The 20221-nt window shown below is 44.1% G+C and overlaps 1 protein-coding gene across 10 annotated transcripts; it reads left to right on the forward strand.

The window, feature by feature from the left end:
- Positions 1-55: 55 nt before the first annotated feature.
- On the forward strand, positions 56-19664 carry sertad4 (SERTA domain containing 4). Of its 10 annotated transcripts, XM_047344676.1 has the most exons (6): positions 56-316; positions 13591-13821; positions 13908-14100; positions 14185-14303; positions 14382-14490; positions 16949-19664. In XM_047344676.1, coding segments are annotated over exons 2-6 (1260 nt in total). In that variant the 5' UTR covers positions 56-316; positions 13591-13819; the 3' UTR covers positions 17786-19664. The 10 variants fall into 10 exon arrangements, with proteins under 10 accessions (XP_047200632.1, XP_047200635.1, XP_047200633.1 ...); XM_047344679.1 differs by lacking the exon at positions 13591-13821; XM_047344677.1 differs by lacking the exons at positions 56-316; positions 13591-13821 and adding an exon at positions 327-2153.
- Positions 19665-20221: the final 557 nt, after the last annotated feature.

Consider the following 20221-nt stretch of genomic DNA (forward strand, 5'->3'; position numbering starts at 1 on the left):
ACGGATTAAATACACTAACGTCTTGCCTTACCTTGGTTGGCTGGAAGTGGAAGCGGCGGCGCTGCCTGCCGCACATCAGCTCCAACAGTCAGCCCGACCACACTGAGCTGCCGGACCTGGACCTGGGTCTGCCTTGTCTAGAACCGAGCCTGTAGCTACCTCAATCAGTTGGTTGCGGAGCTTCCTTCAGAAGAATCCGAATGCGAAGAGTGATGTTACACGAACAAAGCTGTTAATCAGAACCGAACGGGAGAAAATACTCTTCTCATTTTTTAATCTTCTGGGTTTCGGTCCACATCCCAAAGCTTCCGGTCAGGTAAGAACTGTTCGGATGAATGTGTTTCTGTCTGTTTAGCTGCTGTTTTATTTCCAGCCTCACTGACAACAGTTTAAGGTTTTTATTTTCACTCAAACCACCTGACAGATATCCGGTCCAGCACATTTTGCGGAACCTTCATCCATCCATCTGTGGGGTTCTGTGTCGCGGTGGACTATCTTCCCAGTTTAATACAGTTGGCATGTCTGAATATTCCCAGGAATTCCAGCTGAAACCGAAGAGTGGGCCAAGCCTTCCTACCTTCTCTCGGTCCTCCACCTTTTCTTCTGGATCAGAGAAGCTCCAGGCTGCTGTCACTCATATCTTGCTCTTAGCAGACTCTTCTGCTCATTAAGGATGTCAACCTGTTGGTTCCTCCCCCCAGAACCATTCATCTCTCTCAGCGGGGAGCAGGGACTCACATCTGGATCGTTTCAAGACTTCAAGGCTCTTAGCAGACGTGTAAGAAGGAAATTCAGTGCATTTCCCTGCATACGTTTATAGCAGTTCAAGTGTTTGGCTCAAACACAGAAAACCTGGAATGATTTATTACTTCCTGGAGAAAAAGCACCTGTTTTTACAGCGTTCCTATTATCCGTGTCCTTCTCTGCTCTGTTTCATGTTACAAATCTTAGTTACAAGTCCAGCCCCAGATTTGGGTTTTCCACCCCCTCCAGGCCCTCTGAATGAGCCTTTGTGCTCCAGAGTGACACAGAAACCCTAAAGAAGAAGGTTTGAACATGCATTCAGGTTTAAAAATACTGGAAGAAGGTTTTTATTTATAGCATGGACCTGATGACTTCACCCACACAGGAACGTGCTGCGTCAAATCCTGCGGTTTGCTCTCAAAGGAGCCTTTCCTTTCATGCGGACGGGATGAAATTAATGCAACATGTGGAAACAGCGGTCCAAATGGTTCACATTCCAAAGAGGAGAACTGGATTCAATACGTGCCAACAGGTCAAAGAGCTGTGATATAAATACCTGTGTGGGATTTTGTCTCTTCTCCATCTAGAGCCACAGAGCCCCGCTCTGTTAACCCTCACGGCCGCTACAAGCTGTCCCCAGATAGGCCACAATGCAGCCGCCCTGTCACAACCCGTGTGTCACCACTAAACCCCCTGGCCTCCAGGGACCCGAGCCCGGCTTAGTCATCTGAAGGTGGATGACAGGCAGCGAGCTGACAGAGATCCAGCAAACAAACAGGTCTGGATGAGACTACGAGGAGGACAGTACCTGGTGCCTCAGTGGTCCAATTAACAGAGGTTCAAGGAAAATTCCATTTATATTAATAGCAACAGAAATAAGAAAAACTAAGTACACCGTTGATTCTTCCATGGGATTTAAAATAAATTAGACACGTGTCGCTAGAAGATGAACGGATTATCATCAGTGTGAGGTTCTGTCAGTTTGCTGCTCTGCAGCATCCAGCTCTGTGTTAACACAATGCCAGAATGAAAAGACATCAGCAGTGACCTTAGAACAGGAACTGTAGATGCCCATCACTTTGGGAAAGGTTATCATGTCATCTCCAAACTATCTGAAGTCCGTCATCCTACAGAGAGAGGTAAACATCTCGGACAGCTGCCCGTCTTCCCAGGAGAGGACGTCCCAGCAGATCCAGTCCAAGCTCAGAAGGTGCTAAGATGTCGGCTTGGTACTATGACTTCTCAGTCATTACCTACTGCAACAGAATTTCTAGACTATTTTCCCATGGGCAGATGAGACCAACGCAAAGATGTCTGACCAACACTTCCTACCAGCTGTCACAGTGGTGGAGGGGGGATGGTGTGGGCTTGTTTTGGAGCAACAGGACCTGAGCACCTGTTGAGTTAATGTGAGTCCATCTGTCCGAGAGCTGAAGGTTGTGTCATATTGAGTTGTATAAGCAATGAGGCAAATTCCTCCACAAGTTTTTAAATGCTTTTATTGGCTTTCAGAAGGGTTAGATTAGTACAACCCCAGATCCATGAAATTGTTTAAAACCTAAATAAAACCGGAAACAATAATCTGCTAATCCTGTTCAACCTTCAGACAGGATATTTAACGTTTAAAGTGATCAACTTTGTCTTTTTGCAAATATTCTCTCATGTTGAATTTGATGTTTGCAACACGTTCCAACAAAGCTGGACAGTGTCATGTATTCCACTGTGTTTCATCACCTTTCCTTCTAACACCAGTCAGTCAACCTTTGGGAACTGAGCACTAATTGTTGGAGCTTTGTAGCTTCAACAATCCAGATAGAACAGAGGACACGACGTCCATGATGTCCTCTTTGGTCCAGAGGACACGACGTCCATGATGTCCTCTTTGGTCCAGAGGACACGACGTCCATGATGTCCTCTTTGGTCCAGAGGACACAACGTCCATGATGTCCTCTTTGGTCCAGAGGACACGACGTCCATGATGTCCTCTTTGGTCCAGAGGACACGACGTCCATGATGTCCTCTTTGGTCCAGAGGACACGACGTCCATGATGTCCTCTTTGGTCCAGAGGACACGACGTCCATGATATCCTCTTTGGTCCAGAGGACACGACGTCCATGATGTCCTCTTTGGTCCAGAGGACACGACGACCATGATGTCCTCTTTGGTCCAGAGGACACGACGTCCATGATGTCCTCTTTGGTCCAGAGGACACGACGTCCATGATGTCCTCTTTGGTCCAGAGGACACGACGACCATGATGTCCAGAAATAATCTGAAATGTGGACTCAGACCACAGCAAACGTTTCCACTTTGGGTCAGTCCATCTCAGATGAGATCAGTTCCAGTGAAACCGGTGCCGGTTCTGGGTGTTGTTGATGCATGGCTTTGTCTTTGCATGGTAGAGTTTAATTTGTAGATGTAGCGATGAACTGTGTTACCTGACAATGGTTCTGAAGTGTTCCTGAGCCCACGTGGTGATGTCCGGTACAGAGTGATGTCGGTCTTTAATGCAGCGCCTTCTGACGCGGGTCAAAGGTCACCACCATTTGATGTTGGTTTTCCTCCTTTCTGCAAAGATTTCTCCAGATTCTCTAAATATTTTCAAGGAAAATAAGATTTTCTTGTCGTACCAGCTCACATTTACATGTTAAGGTACAAAATTCGGACTCAGGTCCCAGTTAAGAAGCCTAATACTTAAGTAAAAAGAAAGCTAAGTATAACATACAAAGCTAAATCTTACAATAAATAGCAATCAGTAAAAATATATATGCAGTGAAAAGCAAAAAAAGAAATATACAGTGAAGCTGAAATTAACTTTGCCCTTTCGAGCGCTTTCTATCAGCAATGCTTTGTTGACGGTACCAGCGGCTTCCTACGTCATTACGCTATTGTGCGTGCAATGCTGCCTTTCATGGAAAATCGGCCACTCTTCCACTCCCTCAGTGTCACAATGAAACATGGAGCCATTTGATTTTATGTCAATTGGTACTCGGTATTACCGACAGAATTCAGACGGTACCTATATAGTACCGAATTAGGTATTCCACCCCTAATATCCACCGATATCATTGCATGTTGGATGTTTTCTTAATATCCTGCAGCTTTGAACGACACACCCCACGAGGTGAGTATGATCAGGTGAGCCCGATATTTGAAACGTATTTATCTGCTGCCTTTGGATCAGCACAATGAGACCTAATGCTTCTGTGGAACCTCTAAACAAGCCAGGAGATCGTCAGTTAGTAACAGAAGGTAAGAGGTTATAACTGGAGGAGAATACAGGATGCTTATCTCCTGATACGCATCCTGGAATACAGATATCTGTTCACAATGAGTTAAAAATTAAATGTGCATAAAGTGTTTTATATTTCTATGGATGTTCTGCAGAAATACTTGACAACAGAACTGGATTATAGCATCACATTAGCTTTAGTAAATACTAATTTTAGTTAGTGACACAATCCACCCACAAGCAGCAGTTAAATACCAGCAGGCAGAAAATGGACTAATGACTAATAAATTGTAGGAGAGAAAATCATCTGATGCTCATCATCTCTAAGCAAACACAGCCCACCTCTCCTCCTCACGGAGGGGCCAAGCTCCATCAGAACGCCTGCTGGAGAGGGGGCGGGGAGCAGCAGGGCAGAACGGATCCAGAATAGATGATAGGTTCTCCCTCAGAGCAGCAGCAGCAAGACAGTGTGTGTGTGTGTGTGTGTGTGTGTGAGTGTGAGTGTGCCATGAATCAAAACTGAGACACTCGAATAGATCGTAATTAGCTCCCAGCTAGGAGAGTGGACCCCAATCACAGAGAAACATTTAGATGTGCTCAATTTTCAATGAACAGAGCAGTCAGGAGAAAAACCATCAACTATAGAACCTCCTTCAGCAGTTTGTAGAACCTCCCTCAGCGGCCCATAGAACGTCCTTCAGAAGACCAAAGAACCTCCATCAACATTTTGTAGGACCTCCTTTAGCTGATCATTGTTCTGTCGATGGACCTCAGAATTAGACTCACATTCAGAGGAGTTCATGGTCTACTCAGTGACATGAAGGTCTCCAGATCCTGTAGCTACAAAACAAACCTAAACTCGCATTCCTCCACCACCATGCTTGACAGGTATGAGATGTTTGTACTGATCTGCTATGATTGGTTTCCTCCATCATGGTTCTGTTCATTATGGTCCAACATCTCCATGTTGGTCTCATCTGTCTAGAGCACATAGTCCCAGAAGTATTGTCCTCCATCCAGATGCAGTGTTGCTAACCTAAATCCCTTTGCCATCTTATTTTTAGAGAGAAGAGGCTTTCTCCTTCAACCCTTCCAAACCGCCAAACATGACCTTTAACCTTTAACCTGCTAACTGAGGCCTGTAGAGTCTGAGATGGGGCTTTTGGGTCTTTGTTCATTTCTCTGAGCTTCACGCTCTGACCTTGGGCTGAATCTGCTGGACGTCCACTCCTGGGAAGACTGACTGAGATGTTTTCCTCTTGGGAATAATCTTCCTCTCTACTGAATGATGGACTTCAGATAGTTTGGAAATGACCTTATGACCCTTTCCAGGTTAATGGGCAACAGTTGCTGCTCTGAGGTTATTGCTGATGTCTCTTCATTTTGTCATGGTGCTCACACTGATGATGATCAGTTCATCAACTCATCTTCTAGCAGAAGTGGACTTAATAGAAAATGACAGTGTGGATTTTGTTGTATGTTTGTACACTGGATGTTAGATTGAAATAGTTTTAGAACCTGTGGGAGAGAAGATCATTTTATTGAGTCCAGTTGCATAAAAGCCTGGAACCTTACGAGGGTGTACTCTTTCTTTTGTAGAACTGAAGGAAATAAAATCTTAATGCTTCTTGTCAGAATCAGTCAGCTGCATTCTTGTTAGATTTGGGGCGTGTGTCATCTGCGGTAATGTGATACGGCAGAACACAACCTCAGTGACCCAGTCCTGTCTGCTGCAGAGTTTATCTGTGGGAGCCGTTGCTGTTGTGAAGTCCTGACACATCGCGTGCTTGTGTACATTCTGACGAGCTTCTCTGGCCGCCTGGGATCTGTTATGATGTGAAAACCACAGACATCTTTTCATTGCCATCATTTCCCCAAAGGCCCGGAAATTCTCTGTAAAAAGCTGGAACGGAGTAGACGCACACAGATGAATGCAGCATGCACTCTGAGGAACACATGCTTGATCCATTAGCGTTTCTGCAGAAAAAAATGCTCTGAGAGCAAAAAGTTTATTAGAAGCTCCGCAGGCTGAAATTGTCTTCCTTCATGTTTTTATTTAAATAGTTTTTACAGTGTGCTGTGAGGAAAAGATGGTGGCTGAAAAACAATCTTAACAATAGCTCTTATGTTTGCAAAGGGACACAGATCCACCTTCACAGACAGCAGACAGACCTTATCCCTAAAAACCTGCTGGGGAAGACAACCCATCCAGCCCCATATCTGCAGAAGCTTTAACCCACAATTAACAAGGTTTTTTAACTGGTTTGTTGCAGGAAGTATCTTAAATATTTCAACATTTTTTCCGTAGAGTTCGCTTTATAATCTCTCCTCCTCCTCTGCACTGATTTTAACAAACAGTCATGGCAAAAATAATATAATGCCAACTGACAGTTCACAGGTTTTATGGTTCAGGTAAAGATAAAATCATTAGGTCTTTATCAGGTTATAAAGGTATTTAAATCTCACCTCAAGTTTACTGAGATGTTAAATCATTAGCAGTGATTTAGGTATAAGCCGGGTTCTGCTGATTAGATGCATTCATTAACTGATCATCATCAGTGTGAGCACCAGTATAACAGCAGCAGTTCAGTTTGTCAGTTTGCTTCTCTGATGTGTGTTAGCACAGTGCCAGGGTAGAAAGACATCAGCAATGACCTTAGAGAAGCAACTGCTGCTGCTCATAAACGTGGGAAGAAAGATTATCCCAAGTTAGCACGTCCGTTAGGGTCCTTCACACCCAAACAGAAAAACTTTCTCTCTGCACTTTTTAAATTGGACCAAAGTGCCTCGACATCATGCAGTTCCAACAGCTGCTTGTTTGAGCATATCACAAGAACACAAGAGCTGTTATCATTTAGTCAAAAACACACCTCACGTCTCTAATTTGCTTCCAAACTATAGATATCTGAAATGAGACTTTCTCCCTCTAAGAATCAAGATCTACTATGTTGTTTTTAGATGGGAAGGGTTAGGGTCAGAGATGTCAAACTGTGATGCTCCTGAATGGAAATGTGACGTTTTTCCCTCAAAGAAATTATGTTTGAGAAATTTGACAGGTTGAAGGAGAAAACCTCTTGTCTCTAATAACAAGATTGGAGCAGGATGAAGAACAATACTTTTGGGGCCATGTGCTCTGGACAGGTGAGACCAAAGCAGAGATGTTTGACCATAATGGACAGAACCATGATGGAGAAACCAAACACAGCAGATCAGCACAAACGCCTCATACCAACTGTGGAGGGTTGATGGTTTGGGCTTGTGTTGGAGCTGTAGAACCTGGTAACCTTGCAGTCATTGAGTGGACCATGAACTTCTCTGAATGTGAGTCCATCTGTCTGTCAGCTGAAGCTTGGTCCAAACTAGATACTCAACAGAACAATGCTCCAAACACAGCAGGAGATCTACAACAGAATGAATGAGAAAGAAAAAAAGTTGTTAAAATGGCCTAGTCAAAGTCTAGATCTTACTCCAAATTGAATGTGAGACAGCTGTACAGGAACATGCTGTTTGTCTCCAAACCTCAATAAACTGAAACAATGTTTGAAAGAAATGTTGGTCGGAGAATTAATCATAAATCCATTTTTTTCAGAAACCAGTAAATGATCTGATTTGTTGTGACCCTGCAGGTAAATCCTGAGCTTCTAAAGGCCAAGGTCTGTTTTGCTGTTGGAGAGTCTTCCATGTACATCCGGAGCATATTTCCATGCCACTGCTGGCTGCTGGTGTGAGATATTTCAGGGAACAACATGTCTGAGTGTCTACTTCGGCACTGGAGGGAGGGAGTCAATCATAACAGCAGAAATCTTCCCTGCAAGCGATTTGTCTCCACTCATGACAAGGCTCCTAAGGCTCTTATCTTCCCATGCTCTGACTCACTCCATCTATCCATGCCTCTTCTCCCACAGTTTGTCTCGTGCTCTGGTACCACATTTAACTCCCATCATCAAAGGCTGCAGTGAGATAGAGTAGAGGGATGAAGCTGTGAGGGTACACTGGTACTTCCTGCTGTTTTCTCCAGAAAGAAGAAAGAGTATCTGCACAAAGTCTCAGCTGCTCAACATCCTCTGAGAAAAAGGAGAAAGATGAAAAATGGCTTACTCCAGGCGCAGGAGGTTTCTACATCCCAGCCCCTTATTTCTTCTGTTTCCTCCTTCCTCACACACTCATTCATACTCTCCTCCTCCACCTCCTCCTCTTTGAGCAACATGAAGTGTGTCGAGAAACTGCTCAGTCGGTCTCTCCTCTTCTTCTGTTCATCCCCTGGTTGGGGGAGCTGTCAGCTGTTACCGCCGCTAAAAGGATGTCAGCTTCAGAGAGTGGGGGTGCTGAGATGGGGTCCCTACGGAGGGCAGAGGCAGTGACGGCAGCCTTGTTCCTTTGTGCTCCTGCAAATGTAGCAGCAGCGGCGGTGAGGGGAGCTGATGGAGAGAAAAACAGCTGGGGGTAAAAAGCAGCGCTGGGTGGGGAGATGAGACGGGCCGGGTCGGCTAATTAACCGTTGCAGTGGAGGTAATGGGAACTGTACTGGACCAGGTTGGTGGTCATATGGTGGTGGATTGGGGCTCAGATATTTATATCCACCCACTAATATTTACTGAAATGTCCCTTTGCAAGTTGCTCCAGGAGCACAAACCATCTGTAGCCATCAACAAGCTCCTGACTCTAGTCAAGCTGAAAAGTTGAAAACACAGCAAAACAGTCCCCCAGCATAATGCTGCCACCACCATGCCTGACAGGTAGTACTGTGTTTTTAGGTTTGAAAACCTCACCTTGATTCCTCCAAACATCCTTCTTGTCATTGTGTCCAAACTCTTCCGTCTTTGTCCTGTGTGAATATCAAAGTTTTCCCCTTCAGACATCTGGTCTGTCCATCTAAGCAGCTGCAGGTTTTGGTTCAGCTTGAAGCTGTTGGCATTGGAGCAGAAGGTAGAGGGTCTGGCTGCTGATTCTTTCCCTGCTGGTGGAGGTGCCATTACAGGAAACATGTGGGACTAATGTTCCTCTTATCTGCATCAAGCTGGTTTGGCTTCCAACATTGTTCTTCTCTGTCCTAAATCAGCAAAAGCCAACACTAAGATAAAACTTGCACTGAGGTTGAAGGAAACCTTTAGGTTGGCTGTTTGCCTCGGCTGCAAGTCAGATCATTTTTGTTTTTCTGCGGACTCCAGCAGGTTCTGATGTGCTGGATTATTTTCACTAAACAATCTGGTGTGGAACATCCTGTCACTTCCCCCACCAGTTCATAAGCAGGGAATCTGTGGTGTTTTTACAACGGAGCTACCAACTATCTGACAGATATCTGCTGCTCATTCAGCATGAACAGAAGCTCCATCACATGAGAACTTGTGTGTCTGCCAGAATCAGATAAACAGCCTGTTAACATTTACTGCATCATTAGGAAAGCATATGCAGCATGCATCAGATGTTTATGGAAATTATCTGAATGAATGTGTCATTCTTAACTGGTACTGAAATAAAACAATCAACTGCAGCTGCACCATAAGCTTTTACTACCCAGCAGCAAGCTTCAGGCACCATTCTGTCTGATATCTAACCAGTCATGGTTGGTCTCCTGCACAGATCCAGATTTTTATCATACTCCATAAGTTCTCAGTGGGGTTCAGGTCAGAACTTTGAGAGGATCATTCTACAAGCTTAATCGTATCCTGCTTTATCCATTAAACCAGTTTGGATATACAGTACAGACCAAAGGTTTGGACACACCTTCTCATTCAAAGAGTTGTCTTCATTTTCATGACTATGAATATTGTAGCTTCACACTGAAGGCATCAAAACTATGAATTAACACATGTGGAATTATATACTGAACAAAAAAGTGTGAAACAATTGAAAATATGTCTTATATTCTAGGTTCTTCAAAGTAGCCACCTTTTGCTTTGATTACTGCTCCACACACTCTTGGCATTCTGTTGATGAGTTTCAAGAGGTCGTCACCTGAAATGGTTTTCCAACAGTCTTGAAGGAGTTCCCAGAGATGCTTAGCACTTGTTGGCCCTTTTACCTTCACTCTGCGGTCCAGCTCAACCCAAACCATCTTGATTGGGTTCAGGTCCGGTGACTGTGGAGGCCAGGTCATCTGGCGCAGCACCCCATCACTCTCCTTCTTGGTCCAATAGCCCTTACACAGCCTGGAGGTGTGTTTGGGGTCATTGTCCTGTTGAAAAATAAATGATGGTCCAACTAAACACAAACCGGATGGAATAGCATGCTGCTGCAAGATGCTGTGGTAGCCATGCTGGTTCAGTATGCCTTCAATTTTGAATAAATCCCCAACAGTGTCACCAGCAAAGCACCCCCACACCATCACACCTCCTCCTCCATGCTTCACGATGGGAACCAGACATGTAGAGTCCATCCGTTCATCTCTTCTGCGCCACACAAAGACACGGTGGTTGGAACCAAAGATCTCAAACTTGGACTCATCAGACCAAAGCACAGATTTCCACTGGTCTAATGTCCATTCCTTGTGTTCTTTAGTCCAAACAAGTCTCTTCTGCTTGTTGCCTGTCCTCAGCAGGGGTTTCCTAGCAGCTATTTTACCATGAAGGCCTGATTCACACAGTCTCCTCTTAACAGTTGTTCTAGAGATGTGTCTGCTGCTAGAACTCTGTGTGGCATTGACCTGTTCTCTAATCTGAGCTGCTGTTAACCTGCGATTTCTGAGGCTGGTGACTCGGATGAACTTATCGTCCGGAGCAGAGGTGACTCTTGGTCTTCCTTTCCTCATGTGAGCCAGTTTCTTTGTAGCGCTTGATGGTTTTTGCGACTGCACTTGGGGACACTTTCAAAGTTTTCCCAATTGTTCGGACTGACTGACCTTCATTTCTTAAAGTAATGATGGCCACTCGTTTTTCTTTACTTAGCTGCTTTCTTCTTGCCTTAATACAAATTCTAACAGTCTATTCAGTAGGAATATCAGCTGTGTACTGTATCCACCTCCTGCACAACACAACTGATGGTCCCAACCCCATTTATAAGGCTTGGAATCCCACTTATTAAACCTGACAGGGCACACCTGTGAAGTGAAAACCATTTCAGGTGACGACCTCTTGAAGCTCATCAACAGAATACCAAGAGTGTGTGGAGCAGTAATCAAAGCAAAAGGTGGCTACTTTGAAGAACCTAGAATATAAGACATATTTTCAGTTGTTTCACACTTTTTTGTTCAGTATATAATTCCACATGTGTTAATTCATAGTTTTAATGCCTTCAGTGTGAAGCTACAATATTCATAGTCATGAAAATAAAGAAAACTCTTTGAATGAGAAGGTGTGTCCAAACCTTTGGTCTGTACTGTATGTTTGCAACCATTGCAACCTGCTGGAGAATTCAACTGGGCCCACGTTTCAACTATCTAGCTGTTGCTTTAAGGTAAAGTTAAAGAATCTGGAGATAGTTCTCGTTCTTCATTATTGCATCCCTTTGTGTAATGCACCACTACCACTGACAGCAAAACAGCACCAGAGCATGATACTGCCACCACCATGCTTGACAGTCAGTGCAATCTTCTTAGGACTGAAAACCTCACTTCGACTCCTGTAAACCTTCTAGTGATTGTGTCCAAACAGCTAAAGCTTTGTCGGTCAATCTTAAAGATGTTGATGTTGGAACAGAAGCACCCTCTCAGTCCAAGCTGATGTTAAACTGACCTTACTGTAGATGGACACATTGGTGTTCCAGAACTTCCCAGTTCATGGAAGGTTTTGGTCTTAAAGGTTCCTAGATTGTTCCTGAACATCCTAACCATTCTTCTCCATTTGGGTCTTCTTCCAGACCTTGGTGGACTGGTTACACACCTGACAACTTACAGGTCCTTCTCAAAATATTAGCATATTGTGATAAAGTTCATTATTTTCCATAATGTCATGATGAAAATTTAACATTTATATATTTTAGATTCATTGCACACTAACTGAAATATTTCAGGTCTTTTATTGTCTTAATACGGATGATTTTGGCATACAGCTCATGAAAACCCAAAATTCCTATCTCATAAAATTAGCATATTTCATCCGACCAATAAAAGAAAAGTGTTTTTAATACAAAAAAATGTCAACCTTCAAATAATCATGTACAGTTATGCACTCAATACTTGGTCGGGAATCCTTTGGCAGAAATGACTGCTTCAATGCGGCGTGGCATGGAGGCAATCAGCCTGTGGCACTGCTGAGGTCTTATGGAGGCCCAGGATGCTTCGATAGCGGCCTTTAGCTCATCCAGAGTGTTGGGTCTTGAGTCTCTCAACGTTCTCTTCACAATATCCCACAGATTCTCTATGGGGTTCAGGTCAGGAGAGTTGGCAGGCCAATTGAGCACAGTGATACCATGGTCAGTAAACCATTTACCAGTGGTTTAGGCACTGTGAGCAGGTGCCAGGTCGTGCTGAAAAATGAAATCTTCATCTCCATAAAGCTTTTCAGCAGATGGAAGCATGAAGTGCTCCAAAATCTCCTGATAGCTAGCTGCATTGACCCTGCCCTTGATAAAACACAGTGGACCAACACCAGCAGCTGACACTGCACCCCAGACCATCACTGACTGTGGGTACTTGACACTGGACTTCTGGCATTTTGGCATTTCCTTCTCCCCAGTCTTCCTCCAGACTCTGGCACCTTGATTTCCGAATGACATGCAGAATTTGCTTTCATCCGAAAAAAGTACTTTGGACCACTGAGCAACAGTCCAGTGCTGCTTCTCTGTAGCCCAGGTCAGGCGCTTCTGCTGCTGTTTCTGGTTCAAAAGTGGCTTGACCTGGGGAATGCGGCACCTGTAGCCCATTTCCTGCACACGCCTGTGCACGGTGGCTCTGGATGTTTCTACTCCAGACTCAGTCCACTGCTTCCGCAGGTCCCCCAAGGTCTGGAATTGGCCCTTCTCCACAATCTTCTTCAGGGTCCGGTCACCTCTTCTCGTTGTGCAGTGTTTTCTGCCACACTTTTTCCTTCCCACAGACTTCCCACTGAGGTGCCTTGATACAGCACTCTGGGAACAAGCCTATTCGTTCAGAAATGTCTTTCTGTGTCTTACCCTCTTGCTTGAGGGTGTCAATAGTGGCCTTCTGGACAGCAGTCAGGTCGGCAGTCTTACCCATGATTGGGGTTTTGAGTGATGAACCAGGCTGGGAGTTTTAAAGGCCTCAGGAATCTTTTGCAGGTGTTTAGAGTTAACTCGTTGATTCAGATGATTAGGTTCATAGCTCGTTTAGAGACCCTTTTAATAATATGCTAATTTTGTGAGATAGGAATTTTGGGTTTTCATGAGCTGTATGCCAAAATCATCCGTATTAAGACAAATAAAAGACCTGAAATATTCCAGTTAGTGTGCAATAAATCTAAAATATATAAATGTTAAATTTTCATCATGACATTATGGAAAATAATGAACTTTATCACAATATGCTAATATTTTGAGAAGGACCTGAATGTACAGCATTTGAAGTGATGATGTTGGAAAGCTGGTCGTCTAGTTTGTAGGTTCTCGTACCGTTCAGATGCAGGCAATTGGGGTTGTTTCGTAGATGATGTGATTCTGTCGCCGCTGATGTGCAGTTCCCTTCTTTACTGAGTTCTTTGAACTTTCTCTTTGTTTTGAGTGCTGGTCAGTCCATTGATACTGCTGGAGAGAAACGACCAGCTTCAGTCAGTCAGAAGATCCGGTCAGACGTTACCGGGAACCTTCAGCACGACCATCAATTCTGCAGAATGCAAGCATATATCTAAGCCTGAAGGTACCATTATGGCCCATTGCAGTTGTTTGGTGTAGAATCCTTTTAGCCTGGAAAAGCAACAGATTAAATCAATCAATAAAAGTTCAAAGTTCTGATGTGAGTGAACAGAATCTTTTATCCTGATGTTCTGTTACAATGAGCAGAACCAGCTGCTGCTAACTGACTGTCTGGTGGGTTTTCAGGACTGAACCAGAGATGACCCTTGTTTTGTCAATGAATCCTTTTCTGGACCCGGACTCGGATCGTTGCATTCAGACCTGCCAGTCCAACCCGGACCCACCCTGCAGCTCAGAGGAACGACATGCACAAGGTCCAGACTCAATCATGTCTTTATTACGTCATCTGGCAAAATCTACAGAATCATTTCTGAACAAGGTTCTCTGGTTTTAAGGAACAACTGTGCAGACGATTGAACATGACTGTGGTTCTGACTAATTGTTTTCTTCCTCGTCTGAGCAGAAGCTCCCTGTAGAAGAGCTCCTGACCAGGTTTCCATGTCAAGGATTGCCTACTTCAAGAGGAAGTTTGTTGACGATGATGAAGAGCCTCCCTTTAGCTTCCGGACCTACTGCCAGACAGTAAGTACTCCTACCTTCAGAACACACACATTACTGGAGTTAGTGTTGAGAAAATCAATTGTTCTTATGTTCTTCTAGTGTTCTGCACCACTCTCCTCACTTATCAGCACCCCTGCTGTCAGTACCGTGTATCATCTGTTTGGGCCTGCAGGACAGCTCTCAGTTTACTCCTGTGACATCTCAGCAGGTTGGAGCAGATGGACAGAGTGATATCTGACCATTCTTCTCTAGATGGTCCCGAGTTCTGGGTCCTCTCTATTGCACTCAGGTTTTTCTACATGTTTTAGGTCTAGGGACTGAGATGACCATGGAAGAGGGTTGATTTAGTGTCTTCTGAACCATCTCCGTTGATGTGTGAATTGTAGCCTCAGTTTCCTGTTCTTAGCTGGTAGGAGTGGTACCTGGTGTTCTTCTGTTGCTGTAACCCATGGGTTTCAAGGTTCCACATGTTGAACCTGGAGATATGGTGTTCTGTAGACCTCGGCTGTAACCAGTTCTTATCTTAGCTATTGTTGGCTTTCTATTATCTGGAACCAGTCGACCCATTCTCCTCTGACATGAACAAGGTCATCGATAGAGATACTTTTTAACCAATTTGGACAATAAACTGAATCTAACTGCACTGTCTGATGCTTGAACTTAAACCTAAAGTGCTTCAACACAGTTTCAGGATGTGCTGACATGTGCGACCAGGTGGTTTTAGCTTGTCTAGATTTATTCTTCTAACTGATTAACTTTCAGCTGAATTATTCAGAAGGATGACACGCTAATGTTTGGAAATCATTGCATTACAACAGGTGAGTGTAAACTTCAGATGTAGATAGTCTGATGGTTGTTATAGAAACCTGGTGACCCAAGATCCCACTCTTTGCTGCAAGTCTCCAACAGAGAGCTTTGGGGATGTTTTTACCTTCCTTGCTGTCTGGTGGAAGATAAACTCAATTCCTTCGTGTTCTTCCCAGGTCCAGTTGGATTCCGCTGTTTATTGTTGCTCTAACTGTCAATATGGGCTCTTTGGGCCAGCAGTTCTCTTGTCTTTCCTATTATGAAGAGTTGTACATGCCCCTTTTCCTTTAGTACCTACTCAGCACGGTTCGTCTTGGGTCAGTTCTACTCTACACAGTTTGGTTTGTTTCCATTAAGTACCATCTCAATGTGGTTCAATGCGTCATCATAGCAAGGCGGTATCGTGATGTGATTCATAGAGACACAAACACAACAACAATGGATGACCTGCTGCTCTGTGGCTGCTGTCAGACTTAGAGGCAGGCAGCAAGACGAGGCATCTGGATCAGTACAGGAGGGAGAGGGAAGCCCGGGAGTGGTACCAGCTGGAGGATGTGTGAGTGTAACCTAACGCTACCTAATGCAGCCTGCTATAGTGGTAATATACTCAAAAAGCAGAGCGTTCAACAATATAATGGTTGATGATATTAATTGTTGACATATGTTATGACTAGTGATGCCACTCACTTCCCAATCAGTGACTGACAGTCTACTGACGTGGCGTTTTCAGTCAGGGTCGGTAGAGCCGGGCGATAAAACGATAGCCATGTATATCTCAATATAATTTTTCCTCGATAGACTCATGAGAGAGGGTTGATATAGACCTTCAATTTACAAATTACATGAATAGCCAATGATAGTAAAAGTTGCTTCGCGCTGGACCAATCATGTGGCTGGAATAGAGCCACACAAAGACAGCACTGTAGCAACCAGACGTGCTAACAGCTAATGTTTGTGCAGCTGTAGCCTCTTAACAACTGAACTGGAAGGACATCGCTGAAAAAAGAGAAGAAAATGAGTGCCCCAAAAGAAGAAAAGACAGAAGACCCAGCAAATGACATCGTTGAGTAGAAGGGTCTGAGCAGTTTAGACGTGGAGGTATTTTGGCTATTTAAAGTCGGATAAAAAAAACAAAACAAGTAGCGTACATTGCAAATTACGTCAAGAGTATGCTTCGACAAAGTCGGGGAATACCAGCGATCTGTTTTACCCTCTGAACCAGCACCACACGCAGGATGTAAAACTTTACAATCCCAGACGAGAGCGAGTGCTAAAAAAAAGTCTTCACTGAGAATAAAGTGTACTAGAGTCAAATTATTTAATTGTGTCACAAACCTCGCAATAAAACTGATTCTGATTTTATTTATGTAAAACAGTTGAATAATGTTGCCAAAGTAGTGATATGTTTAATATCTTGAAATATATCGATATCGACTGATATAAAAAATATTATTGTGATAAGATGTTTTTCCATATCGCCCAGCGCTACAGGTGGGCATGGTTGGAACTGCAAGCAAGCAGGTAGCAAAAAATGGAAGAGCCCAAAAAGCAAGTAGAACCGTACCGGACCGCACTGAGTAGGGACTGGTGGAGTTAAGAGGGCATTAGAGAATGGACTTTAGAACGTCATTGACCACCAACTCAGGGTTTGTTGACACGCAGGTTAACTTTAAAAAGTATTATTATTGAAATTATTATTATTTAAATAATTCTTATTAATAATAAGAATTATTGTCAAGTGTGAAATTTATCTTAAGGCTTTTTCCACATCCTAAGGAGGGGTGCCAATAAGAATGGAGGGTGCTGTATCTGACTTTATGACCTAATACGGTTTCAAGTAACGTACCGCTTTCACTCAGGTCGCCCCGGGTTTGGAGGAGCGTGCTCACGTGCTCCGAGTCTCTCTGGAGAAGATGCGGTTCATCGACGACCCCGAAGTGTTCCTTCGGCGCTCCGTCCTCGTTAACAACCTCCTTCGCCGTCTGCGAGCAGAGATCCTGCTGCAGAGCGCCGACTGGTGCTTTCCACCCAACGCGGCACTTGCCAGCGCCCCCTGCATTCTGCCGCCCAGTGCCGGCTCTGCCCACCAACTTCTCCATAGAGCTGTGCCCGCCCGGATCTGCCTCCCGCCCCAGGCCGGACCGCCCCTCCGAAAGCGTTTCCGGATGGTTCGTGTCGGACAGGGGGATTTTCGCCCAGACTGTGCCCAGACATGCTGCTGTGTCTACGCGGCGGCAGCTGCAGGACACTACCTCCACCTCCCGTTCTCCATGTACGATGCAGCTCTCTCCACCTGCTCGTCCACACCCAGCACGTCACTTCTTCAGTTGGCTGGACACAGCAAACTAGGTCTGACTGTGGCTGTGGATGACGAAGCGGAGGAAGATGCTGAGGAGGAGGAGGAAGACAATGAGGAGGAGGAGGGAGAGAGGGAGGCGTTGGAGGATGATGAACCAAGACAAGAAAGGGCTTCTGCTGCTGTTCAGGACAGGTTGAGCCATAAAAGCAGGACTAAGACAGTGCCCAGTCATAAAGACATGAGGACAGATGACAGCTCCATGGCAGAAACTGTAGAAGAAGAAGGAGAGCAGGAAGAAGAGGAGGAGGAAGAGCAGGTTGTTGGACCTTGTTCATGTTCTTCAGAAAGAGATCTCCACAGATTTAGCTTCTGGCATCGTAGAACTCATAGACAATAACTGAAGATCCATCTACCATGATGCTAACGCTCTGATATTCTCTCAGACTGTCTGGGGACATATCTCCAAAACATCTTCTGTCCTAGCTGCAGGTGACGCCTCACTAGACTGTCTCCAAGACCAGGCGGGTCTTGAACTGGGCTCTCTGCCAGGGCGGCGGTCCCGCTCCAGGACCCTAAACCGTTCTCTAAACAATGGGTTGTGTATGTGGAAGCGTGCTATGATAATGTAGCATTTTAATACTTGATTTGAAGCTATTTTTTAAGCTAGTGAGCAGTGAGGCTGTGTCAGGATGCGACTGTGCTGCAGTGGTGCCACCATGTGCACAATTCTCATTACTTTACAGCAACGCAATCATCAGAGAACCATTTAAAGTGCCTTAGCATTCTGGGCTTACATGTGCTGTACTGTTTCATAGCATCCAATTGATACTAACTGGACCAGGACAGAGGCATGTCTGGACATCTTGATTCAGATGTTTTTAGATTTCTAGCCATTCACTGTTAGATTAAACTGTTTAATGTCCCCTGTTCTTCATTCTTATGGAAAAAATATGGAGCTCCACAGGAATTAAGGTTTACAGTCTTGAGTAAACCTGGTTCAATTTGGACCTCCATAACTCAGCCAATCTTTTCCATCAGAACCATCATCCAAAGTTTAAACGGGTCACAGAAAGTTGGACTTTACCTGACTCAATTTACAGTTTTTTACAATCACAGTTTAAATTTTAGGATTTCTTTTTAATTCTGTAGAAACTGGACCTGAAGGTTCTGTTTAATCTGTCAGATCTCCTACAGGAAATACAGAAAACACATAAAACATCTTATGTGGGACCACCAGAAGGTTCTGACTATCATTGTTTCAGAACTGTCTTGATGTGAATCTATATTTTCTCACAGGCTCAGTTTGAGGATTATTCAGCTTTCTGAGCTTGTTTTGCCTGCCTGATACTCATCTTTTTTGCTCACCAGAAAAAGGCGGGAATCACCATAGCAGCTAGTAACTCAGCATTTTCTGGACATCTGGTTTACTCAGCGACTTCTTTCTTATCGTCGCCCTTTTTTCCGCCACATGGACCCTGCTTGACTTTGCAGGATTTAGTATTCCCAGTCCAAAAAAATATGAAGGCAAACAGGAAGAGGTTTCCTGGCCTTTCAAACTAAAAGCAAGGCGGTGCTTTAAATTTAAAAGTCAGTATCTCATATTGCAGTTTGCTACAGAAGCAGGTTGTAAATGTCTGATGAGCCTGGAAAGAGAAATGTGAGGTATGTTGGTGTTTCTGGCAGCAGCTGCTCTTCTGATTATTAAATCAATTAATCTGTAACACCTTAAAATATGTTTACACTCTCACTCTAAATTGGATTATGAATATGAGACACAGTAAGGATATGAAGAATAATTGCATATTTTCATTTAAATCAGGTTAGGACATAAATATCTATCCTGAAAGTGTTGCCTCTGTTACCACAGCATGGAGTGTTTCCTGTCCTCTGACACTTTAAATGAAGTCATAATGATTGGAGAAAATTGTTGGGTAATTAAACAGCCTCTTCAATGTGATGATCATTGATTTCTGTTTTCTTTCCTGTTTTTACTGCTCATTTAGGATATCTGATGTACAAAATGATAATAATGACAGCGGATATTTCAGCCAGCTGATGAGTTCAGTGTTTTATTTACATTTTCTAAACTTGGAGAAAATAAAGTTGTTATTAGTGGTAAAAGACATGAGAGTATGAGAGCAATATTTGTTTCTGAGACAAAAACAACAACATGTAACTGCATTTTCTGGTATTAAACATAAGAGAAGAGCAGCTGTGCTCTGCTCATTTTGTGATGTTCAGTATTAGTGAATCAGTAAAAGAAATGTTTAAAAAGATGTTGCATCCTGGTGTGTTCCTTCACGCTGCAGCAGAGTGCAGCAGGACTGCTCAGGTTATGTTGATCCGACTTCACAGCGTATCTGATGTTCCTGGGAAATCCGCTCCAGGTAACCAAAACTCTGCCCACCTGCTTTTATTCCAGCCATTAGATAAAGGTGGGGCAGTTTAAAAACAGGCATACTGGAATAGAGGTTAAATGTCCCTTGTATTCAGTGGTGTGTGGTCTTCTTAACCAGTGATTTGTTAGGTTCTGGGCAGGTTCTGTGCGTTGTTGCCATGTGTTGGATGAAAGCTTTGAGGGTGAAGGTAGGAGATAAAATCAAGTGTCTGAACATCCTGACAGCATTGCCGTGAGGAAAGGATGGACGACGATCTGTTGTCGACTCTTCTGCTGCAGGGATCATCTGATCCCCCCAGAACCCCGCCCCCCAAGTTACTGTCATTACATTATTATCCTCGACAAAAACAGTTTCTCAGAGTTCCTGAGTTCCACCATCTAATGACCAAACACAGATCTAGATTAGGACTGGGTCACACCTCCACCTGTTCACAG

This window comes from Girardinichthys multiradiatus, chromosome 19, assembly GCF_021462225.1.
Source record: "Girardinichthys multiradiatus isolate DD_20200921_A chromosome 19, DD_fGirMul_XY1, whole genome shotgun sequence".
Classification (NCBI taxonomy): Eukaryota; Metazoa; Chordata; class Actinopteri; order Cyprinodontiformes; family Goodeidae; genus Girardinichthys; species Girardinichthys multiradiatus.